Source organism: Callorhinchus milii, unplaced genomic scaffold (assembly GCF_018977255.1).
Source record: "Callorhinchus milii isolate IMCB2004 unplaced genomic scaffold, IMCB_Cmil_1.0 Scaffold17, whole genome shotgun sequence".
Lineage (NCBI taxonomy): Eukaryota > Metazoa > Chordata > Chondrichthyes > Chimaeriformes > Callorhinchidae > Callorhinchus > Callorhinchus milii.
The window spans coordinates 135,630-146,684 of NW_024704758.1; the positions used below are offsets into that span (position 1 = coordinate 135,630).

Genomic DNA, 11,055 nt, shown 5'->3' on the forward strand with positions numbered 1-11,055 from the left:
CAAAGATTTATGTGAAGCCCCAGGTCTCTGTGTTCCTTCAACCCCTTTAAGATTCAACTGTCCTGTTTACATTGTGAAGTCCTGTAGCTCAGTGGTTAGACCACTCGCTTTGCAACCGAGAGACCTGAGTTCACTTCCAGGCACGGCGAAACCTTGGGCAAGTTTCCTTATAATAATAATTATTATAATTATTATAATAATAATCCCGCCAAAACAAAAACAATAATAAATTGGTCCTTTTCAATCTACGACTGTTTGTGGGACATTGCTGTGCGCAATTGGCTGCCGCGTTCGCACACAAATATACAGTCAATTCACTATACAGTGTATTCTGTGAAGCGTTTTGGGACGTCCTTACGACGTGAAAAGCGCTGTATCAAATGCAAGGATTAATATTATTGATTATTATTACATTGCCTCTTCTTATTCTTCCTTCCAAAACACATTGACATTGCATTTTGTCCATATTATTGGAATTAAACTATCTGCCACGTATCTGCCCATCTTACAATTATTTCTATGGCCGCCTGCAGTCTGCTATCATGCTCCACAAAATTTTCTCCTCTTCTTAGCTTAGGATTATCTGTAAGCTGGGAAATTCTACTCCCTATACCCAAGTCCATGACATTTATAGGGCCAATAGTCAATGCATTCTGCATTTCCTGGGCTGTAAGTAAAGTAAACATGGGGCTCACTCACCAGTTGTTTTAGGTGTTGGAGGGGCTGAGAAAGTAAGAAAGGAAGAAAGGTCATTACTACAGCAAGTGGAAGCCGACAAGGAAAACACACATCTGATCCGAGTCCGAAATTCAAACATCACAAACTACACAAATCTTTTCAGTTCTGACGGAGGGTCATGGACCAGAAACGTTGACTCTTTTTCCTTACTCCGTAGATGCTGCCTGACCTGCTGAGTGTTCCCAGAGACTTCTGTTTGCGTTGTCAGATTTCCAGCATCTGCAGTATTTTGCGTATTGACCTCAATATCAAGCTTTATCTGAGGCAAATACGAGGTGGTGCTGCTCTCTCCTTTGCTACTCAATATCACGGCCATTTTAAGGCTGAAATTTGTGATGTGTGAAGCAGATACGAAAAAACAACTCACTTGCAGGGCGGAAAATCCAAGGTCTCTCTGGAAAACACAACCAAACATTAGTCAGACCGGAAGAGCAAATTCAATGGCTGGTTATTGGAGAATATAAAGAATGAAGCAGTTCACAAAAATGTAGAGAACATAAACCCAGTCCCTGATGGGAATGACAGCTGTGCAAACACACATCAAATAGAACATGCGAGCAGAATCATCACATGTTCAGTGGATTCCAGATGATATGTCTTCTGCAAACGGAAATGTATCCGAGGGGAGAATTCAGAAGCACAAACCCCACTCACATTCACCTTCATCGTGCAGAATTACTGATTGATTCAAACATTCAAATGCAATATCCGGCCCTGAGACAACATTCTCACTGCTCCTGCAATTGCTGTGCTGAAAGTATAACAAGTGTGTGTCTCACCTGTCGGCCATCGTCCAGGAAAGTTGGCTGAGAAAGGAGGAAAGAAAAGTCACTGGTGGAGCAGCTGAAAGCTGACAAGACAAACACACACTGACTCCAGCACACAATTCAACACCCCAAACAATCTCCTATTTCATGCCGTACTTTACAGTCTCTGATCAGACCCAACACTGCAATCCAATTCTCAGCTTCAGGCAACTGGGAATTCTATATTTGAATGACGTTTTACACATTCAGCACAAGTTGGGTTTGGAAAGCAACAAATGCCTCACGGAATGGCTTGTGAGGGTGAACTGCAAAAGGCAGAAAAGATCACTTACAGTGAAATAGGCAAAACAACGATTCCGCACTTGATGTGACAACAAATTAATTTGAAATGAATTGAATTATGACTCCAAAATTGAAACTCAAACACTCTGTGTATTGCAAGAGTTGAAATTTAGACCAAGCAACTTCAGTCTGCACGTGAATCTCAATAAGATCATAGAAATATAGAATTATACAGCACAGAAGAGGCCATATGGCTCACCGTGTCTGTGCCGGCTGTTTGAAAAGAGCTGCCCCAATCAATAACACTCCCCTAATCCACACCCACAGCCGTCCAACTTTGTCCTCCTCAAATAATTATCTGTATCTGTATTAAAAATTGTTATCAAATTGGCTTCCACCACGCTTTCAGGCAATGCATTCCTGAACCAACCAACTCACTTTGTGAAAACGCTTTCTGCTCACCTCCCCTCTGTTTCTTTTGACAACTACTTTGAAACGGTGCCCTCTGGTTACAGAGCCACCCACCAGTTCAAATAGTTTCTCCTTCTTCACCCTATCGAATCTCCTAAGAATTTTAGAAACTTCTATTTAGTCTGCTCTTAAACTCCTCTGCTTCAGTGAAAATAATCCTCGCGTCTCCAGCCTGTCCTGATAACTGAAGTTTTCTTTCCTGGTACTATCCTGGGAAATCTCCTCTGCACTCCTCCAATGCCTTGACATCCTTCCGAAAATGTGGTGGCCAGAATTCAATACAGTCTCCAGCTGAGGTTTGCCTCATTTGGCTAACCAGTGTTTAATAAAGTTTCATCATAGCTTTCTGATTTTTGTATTCTTTGCCCCTATTTATGAAGCCGGGTGTCACAAATGCTTTTTTCACAGCTTTATCTACCTGTGCTGCCACCTTCAAAAACGTACTGAAATGAACGCACAGGACTCTGTGTTCCTTCAGCCGCTTTAAGATTCTACCATCTTGTTTACATAGCCTCTCCTGATTCTTCCTCCCAAAACACATTACTTTGCATTCTGTCCACTTTACTGGAATTAAACTTCACCTGCCACGTGTCTGCCCATATTACAACTATGTCCTCCTGCAGTCTGCAACTGTCCTCCGTATCATATATTCTTCTTCTTAGCTTATCATCATCTGTATACTTGGAAATTCTACTCCCTATACCCAATCCATGACAATTATATGGCCAATAGAAATACATTCTGCATTTCCTGGGCTGTAAGTAAAGTAAACATGGGGCTCACTCACCAGTTGTTTTAGGTGTTGGAGGGGCTGAGAAAGTAAGAAAGTAAGAAAGGTCACTTCTACAGCAAGTGGAAGCCGACAAGGAAAACACACATCTGATCTCAGCACTCAATTCAAACATCACAAACTACCCCCCAGTCCATCATGCCGTGTGTGATTGCCGGCTCCAGTCTAACACCTCAATATCAACAACAGAAGTCACTGGGAACACTTAGCAGCTCAGGCACTATCTATGGAGAAAGGAAAGTGAGTCAATGTTTTGCTGCCACAATCCTTCATCAAATCTTTTCAGTTCTGACGAAGGGTCATGGACCAGAATGTTGACTCACTTTCCTTACTCCGTAGATGCTGCCTGACCTGCTGAGTGTTCCCAGCGACTTCTGTTTTTGTATTCAGATTTCCAGCATCTGCAGTATTTTGCGTTTTAAACTCAATATCAAGCTTTATCTGAGGCAAATACGAGGTGGTGCTGCTCTCTCATTTGCTACTCAATATCAAGGGCCATTTTAAGGCTGAAATTTGAGGGGTATTAAGCAGATGCGAAAAAGCAACTCACTTGCAGGGGTGTAAATCCAAGGTCTCTCTAGAAAACACAACCAAATGTTAGCCAGACGGGAAGAGCAAATTCAATGGCTGGTTGTTGGAGAATATAAAGAGTGAAGCAGTTCACAACAATGTGGAGATCATAAACCCAGTCCCTGATGGGAATGACACCTGTGCAAACACACATTAATTAGAACATGTGAACAGAACAATCACATGTTCAGTGGATTCCAGATGATCACATGTCTTCTGCAAACTGAAATGTATCCGAGGGGAGAATTCAGAAGCACAAACCCCACTCACATTCACCTTCTTCGTGCAGAATTACTGATTGATTCAAACATTCAAATGCAAAATCCGGCCCTGAGACAACATTCTCACTACTCCTGCAATTGCTGTGCTCAAAGTATTACAAGTGTGTGTCTCACCTGGCGGCCGTCGTCCAGGAAAGTTGGCTGAGAAAGGAGGAGAGAAAAATCACAGCTGGAGCAGCTGAAAGCTGACAAGACAAACACACACTGACTCCACCACACAATTCAACAACCCAAACAATCTCCTATTTCATGCCGTTCTTTACAGTCTCTGATCAGAGCCAAAACTACAATCCAATTCTCAGCCTCAGGCAACTGGGAATTCTATATTTGAATGACGTTTTACACATTCAGCACAAGTTGCGTTTGGAAAGTAACAAATGACTCACGGAATGGCTTGTGAGGGTGAACTGCAAAAGGCAGAAAAGATCATTTCCAGTGAAATAGGCAAAACACAGATTCCGCACTTGATGTGATAACAAATTAACTTGAAATTAATTGAATAGCTGACTCCACGAGTGATATTCAAACAGTCGGAGTGTTGTAAAAAATCAAATTTTAACCAAGCAACTTCATTCTGCACATGAATCTCAATAAGGTGATAGAAATATAGAATTATGCAACACAGAAGGAGGACATTCGGCTCATCGTGTCTCTGCCGTCTTTTTGAAAAGGGCTATCAAAATCAATTCCAATACCTAACTCTATACACACAGCCGTCCAATCTTGTCCTCCCTAATAATTATCTATATCTGTCTTAAAAGTTGTTATCGAATTGGCTTGCACTACCCTTTCAGGCAATGCATTCCAGATGCAACCAACTCGATTTGTGAAAACACTTTCTGCTCACCTCCCCTCTGTTTCTTTCAACAACTATTGAGATACTGTTCCCTTTGATTACTGAACCAACTGTCAGTGCAAATAGTTTCTCCTCCTTCAAGCTATCAAATCCTCTCAGAATTTTAGAAACTTCTATTTCATCTCCTCTTCACATCCTCTGCTCCAAGGAGAATAATCCTAGCGTCTCCAGCCTGTCCAGATAACTGAAGTCTCTCATTCCTGTTACCACCCTGGAAAATCTCCTCTGAGCACCACCTAACCCCTAGACATCCTCCAAAAGTCTGGTGCCCAGAAATCAATACCATCTCTAGCTGAGGTTTGCCTCATTTGGTAAACCAGTGTTCTATAAAGGTTCATCATAACTTCCGGATTTTGTATTCTTTGCCCCTATTTATAAATGCTGGTGACCCCTATGCTTTCTTATCAGCTTTATCTGACTATCCTGCCACCTTCGAAGATTTACTGAAATGAAGCCACAAGTGTCTTTCTTCCTTCAGTCCCTTTTAGATTCTACCAACTTGTTTACAATGCCTCTTCTAATTCTTCCTCCCAAAATGCATTATTTTGCGTTTTGTCCACATTATTGGAATTAATCTTCATCTGCCACATGTCTGCCCATCTTACAATGTCCTCCTTCAGTCTTCTACAGTCCTCCATAAAATTTGCTACTCTTCTTAGCTGAGCATTACCTGCAAGCTTGAAAATGTTACTCTCTATACCCAAGTCCATGTCATTTATATGTACAAATGTCAACATATTCTGCATTTCCTGGGGTGTTAGCATAGTAAACATGGGCTCACTCACCAGTTGTTTTAGGTGTTGGAGGGGCTGAGAAAATAAGGAGCAAAGTTACTACTACAGCAAGTGGAAACCGACAAGGAAATCACACATCTGATCCCAGCACTCGATTCAAATATCACAAACTACCCCCCAGTCCATCATGCCGTGTGTGATTGCCGGCTCCAGTCTAACACCTCAATATCAACAACAGAAGTCACTGGGAACACTCAGCAACTCAGGCAGTATCTATGGAGAAAGGAAAGTGAGTCAAGGTTTCGGTTCCACAATCCTTCGACAAATCTTTTTAGTTCTGACGAAGGGTCACGGACCAGAAACGTTGATTCACTTTCCTTACTCCGTAGATGCTGCCTGACCTGCTGAGTGTTCCCAACGACTTCTGTTGTTGTATTCAGATTTCCAGCATCTGCAGTATTTTGCGTTTTGACCTCAATATCAAGCTTTATCTGAGGCAAATACGAGGTGGTGCTGCTCTCTCCTTTGCTACTCAATATCAAGGGCAATCTAAGGCTGAAACTTGAGATGTATGAAGCAGATGCGAAAAAGCTACTCACTTGCAGGGCGGAAAATCCAAGGTCTCTCTAGAAAACACAAACAAATGTTAGTCAGACGGGAAGAGCAAATTCAATGGCTGGGTATTGGAGAATATAAAGAATGAAGCAGTTCACAACAATGTAGAGAACATAAACCCAGTCCCTGATGGGAACGACACCTGTGCAAACTCACGTCAAATAGAACATGTGAACAGAACAATCACATGTTCAGTGGATTCCAGATGATCACATGTCTTCTGTAAACGGAAATGTATCCGAGGGGAGAATTCAGAAGCACAAACTCCACACACATTCACCTTCATCGTGCAGAATTACTGATTGATTCAAACATTCAAATGCAATATCCAGCCCTGAGACAACATTCTCACTGCTCCTACAATTGCTGAGCTCAAAGTGTAACAAGTGCTGTGTGTCTCACCTGTCGGCCGTCGTCCAGGAAAGTTGGCTGAGAAAGGAGGAGAGAAAAATCACTGGTGGAGCAACTGAAACTGACAAGACAAACACACGCTGACTGCAGCACACAATCCAACCCCAAACACTGCACAGTAAGTAGACTGAGGGTCTTTAGGGTTAATAAGCATGTGTTATTTCTTCTAAAAAGCATATTTGTTGCTGTAATATTCTACAGATAGAGGTGGGGATTTACTCACAAGCAGTTAGTCACTGGAATTATAGGCCTGGTAGTGCAATATGGCTATAATGAGGGCATCTCAATAGCAAGAGCAGGAGGCAATTGAGAATACCTGTCGGCACGTTGCTCTAATTAGTGAAATTTCCACAAGAGTCGGGATTTGCACTGACAGAGAAAGAGCTGAAACAGAGGCCACCCAGTACACTTTGCATAAATAAAATTGATTTGTTACAACAGGGGTGAGAACCATCGCAAACTCCAAAGGTGATACGCAAACAGTCGGTGTATTTTGTTGAAATTTAGACCAAGCAACTTCATTCTGCATGTGAATCTCAGTAAGATGATAGATACTTTCTGCATTTCCTGGGATGTACAGTAAACCCCATGACATTCACCTTCATCGTTCAGGATGGGCAGCCACAGAATCACTTTCGGTAGAATTAATAGATTGCAACAGAGGCTGTCACTATTATTGAGGGTTTGCTAAAGACCTCCAGACCAGGGTCATAACCTTGACTGGAACTGTGGGATGAGATCAGGAAGATGATTAGCAAGGGACCAACATCGCAGTTGGAGATATTAACTTACATGAAATTGATTGGGTTTGAAAATGTGTCTACTGGTAAGATAGGGAAGGATTTCTAGAGTTATGGAGGAGTAAAAATCCCTGCATTTGATAAACTGATGGAGATTCTTATTAAAAATAAGATCATGGAGCACCTGGTCAGTAATAAAATGATAAAGATAGTCAATATAGGTTTATGAAGGGCAGATCATGCCAAATTAATTTACTACTTGATTTGTAGGCAGATTGTTCTTGATTTTGCGTATACAAAGCTATCGAAGGAGGTAGACTGCAAAGAGGAACAGGACAGGTTACAGGAAGATTTGAGCATTCTTACGAAGTGGGCAGATCTATGGCAGATGAAATTTAATATCGAGAAATGAAATGTGCTTCACATGGGAACAAAAAATCTAGTTAGGGACTATTATTTAATAGGTAGTAAATAATCTGTACGGAAAATGAAAAGGACCTTGGGATCCTGATTTGATGAAAAATTTGAAGCTTTCCCAAAAATACTTGGTAGAAGAGAGTAAGCCAAACTGGATCCCGGGCTTATTAAAAGGCAATGTTGAGCCGAAACATAGGTAATCCAAATACTTTACAAATCACTGGTGCGACAGCATTTGGATTACTGTTTCCAGTTCTGGTCACCGTATATAGAAAGGATATTGCAGCGTTTGAGAAGATACAGAGGAGAGCAACCAACATGATTCAGGGGATGGAGGGTCTGGACTATGAGTAGTGATTAGATAAACTGGGCATGTTCACACTGGAGAAGAGAAGGTTGAGGGGCACTAATATGATTATGGTCTTTAAGATTCTGAAGGGAATAGATAAGGAGACAGTAAATGCAGAAAATGTTGTTTCTATCAAGAACAAATTACATAGATTACTGCCAGAAAATAATATCTCGGGATTTAGGATAACGTTTGGAGACGGACATGTCAAGCGACTGCCAGGATGGTGGCAGGTGAAATAGATGGACCATGGTCTTCTTTTGCCAAGCACATTCTTAATGATTGGAAGTGAAAGCCGACAAGAAAAACCCACATCTGATCCCAGCACTGATTCAAACATCCCAAACTGCACCCCAGGCCATCATGCCGTGTGTGATTGCTGGCTCCAGTCCAACACTTTCAATATCAAGCTTCAACTGAGCCAAATACAAGGTGGTGCTGCTCTCTCCTTTGCTAATCAATTTCAACCTATTTTAAGGCGGCAACGTTGAGCTCATCAAGCAGATATTAAACGGTTTCACTTGCAGGTACGTGAGTGATGGTCTCCCTGGAAAACACAACCAAATATTAGTTCGATGGGAAGAGTGAAGAAATGACTGGTTATTGTAGAATATCACAAATTAAACAGTTCATACCAAATTTAGATCATAAACCCCAGTCCCTGATGGGGATGACACCTGTACAACAACATCAATAGAACATGTGAACAGACAATCACATGTTCAGTGGATTCCAGATGATCACATGTCTTCTGCAAACGGAATGTATCCGAGGGGAGATTCAGAAGCACAAACCCCACTCACATTCACCTTCATCGTGCAGAATTACTGATTGATTCAAACATTCAAATGCAATATCCAGCCTGAGACAACATTCTCACTGCTCCTGCAATTGCGTGCTGAAAGCATAACAAGTGGGTGTCTCACCTGTCGGCAATGGTTCAGGAACGTTGGCTGAGAAAGGAGGAATGAAAAGTCACTGGTGCAGCAGCTGAAAGCTGACAAGACAACACACACTGACTCCAGCACACAATTCAACACCCCAAACAATCTCCTATTTCATCCCATTCTTTACAGTCTCTGATCAGACCCAACACTGCAATGCAATTCTCAACCGAACGCATCTGGGAATTCTATATTTGAATGACGTTTTACACATTCAGCACCAGTTGGGTTTGGAAAGTAACTCACGGAATGGCTTGTGAGGGTGAACTGCAAAAGGCAGAAAAGATCATTTACAGTGAAATAGGCAAAACACAGATTCCACTCTTGATGTGACAACAAATTAATTTGAAATCAATTGAATAACTGACTCCAAAAGTGATACGCAAACAGTTGGTGTATTGCAAGAGTTGAAAGTTATACCAAGCAACTTCAGTCTGCACTTGAATTTCAATAGAATCATAGAATTATACAGCTCAGAAGGAGGTCATTCGGCCCATCGTGTCTGTGCTTCCTTTTTTAAAAGAGCTTTCCAAATCAATACCTCTGCCCCGCTCTATCCCCATAGCCCTGAAAACTTGTCCTCCCAAATAAATATCTTGTACTTTCTTAAAAGCTGTTATTGAATTGCCTTACACCAATCTTTCAGGCAATGAATTCCAGATCTAAACAACTCGCTTTGTAAAGCTATTTCTCCTGACCTCCCCTCTGGTTCTGTTAACATCCATTTTAAATCAGTGACCACCCGCCATTGGAAATAGTTTCTCTTTCTTCACCCAATTGAATCATCTCATAATTTTTAAAGCTTCTATTGAGTCTCCTCTTAACTTCATCTGCTCCAAGGGAAATCTCCTCTGCATTCCTCCAATGCCTTGACATCCTTCCGAAAATGTGGGGCCCAGAATGGAACACAGTCTCTAGCTGAGGTTTACCTCAATTGCCTAATCAGTATTATAAAGGTCATTATAACTTCCTGACATTTGTTTTCGATGCCCCTTTTTTTTAAGGCTAGTACCCCTTATGCTTCTTTAACAACAACAACTTGGATATATACAGCGCCCACTATGCCGGAGACGGAGTCTCAGAGCACTTGTGTTTCTACCTGTCCTTCACCTTCAAAGATTTACTGACCTGAAACCCCAGTCTCTTTGTTCCTTCACCCCCTTTAAAATTATACTATCTAATTTACATTGCCTCCCTTCATTCTTTCTCACAAAATGCATGATTTTGCATTTCTCCACATTACTGCAATTAATCTTGATCTACCAGGTGTCTGCCTATTCTACCAGGCTGTCTATGTCCTCTTGCAGTCTATAAATATCTTCCACACCATATACTTCAATTCCTCACTTGCAAGCTTGGAAATTGTACTCTTGATACTAAACTCCATGACATTATATGGTCAATGGTCAATAAGTTATGCATTTCTTGGGCTGTAAGTACAGTAAACATGGGGCTCACTCACCAGTCATTTTAGGTATGGGAGGGGCTAAGAAATAAGGAGCAAAAGTCACTACTACAGGAAGCGAAAACCAACAAGGAAACCACACATCTGGTCCCAACACTGAATTACTATTGTAGAATCATAGAATCATAGAATTGTACAGCACAAAAAGAGGTTATTTGGCCCATCGAGTCTGTGTCGGCTCTTTGAGAAGAGCAATGTAACGTCAATCCCACTCCCAGCCCTCTCCCCATAACCCTGCAAACCTGTCCTCCTCAAATACCCGTCCACCGCGTTTTTAAAAGTTGTTATCGAATTGGTCTCGACCATCCTTTCAGCAATGCATTCCAGATTCAAGCAACTCGCTGCGTGAAAACATTCCTTCTCACTTCCCCTCTGCTTCTTTTAGAGACTATTTTAAATCTGTGACCTCCAGTCACCACACACCCACCAGTGGAAACAGTTTTTCCCTTTCTAACCTATCAAATCCCCTCATGATTTTGAAGACCTCTATCAGGTCCTCTAACCGTCTCTGCTCCAATGAGAATAATCCCGGCCTCTCTAGCATTTCCTCATCATCAAGATCCCTCATTCCTGGTACCATTCTTGTAAATCTCCTCTGCACCCTTTCCAATGCCTTAACATCCTT

General features: G+C 41.7%; 1 protein-coding gene across 1 annotated transcript in view; it reads right to left on the bottom strand.

The window, feature by feature from the left end:
* Positions 1-11,055, bottom strand: part of LOC103190324 (mucin-6-like) — a 130,170-nt gene that overhangs the window by 75,819 nt on the left and 43,296 nt on the right. Inside the window, exons 33-42 of the mRNA XM_042341545.1 lie at positions 6,507-6,533; positions 6,089-6,115; positions 5,541-5,564; positions 4,286-4,306; positions 4,014-4,040; positions 3,599-3,625; positions 3,046-3,069; positions 1,518-1,544; positions 1,106-1,132; positions 700-723 (exon numbers count right to left, since the gene is read on the bottom strand). Coding sequence (XP_042197479.1) covers positions 700-723; positions 1,106-1,132; positions 1,518-1,544; positions 3,046-3,069; positions 3,599-3,625; positions 4,014-4,040; positions 4,286-4,306; positions 5,541-5,564; positions 6,089-6,115; positions 6,507-6,533 — 255 coding nt within the window. The remainder of the gene's footprint in view (positions 1-699; positions 724-1,105; positions 1,133-1,517; positions 1,545-3,045; positions 3,070-3,598; positions 3,626-4,013; positions 4,041-4,285; positions 4,307-5,540; positions 5,565-6,088; positions 6,116-6,506; positions 6,534-11,055) is intronic.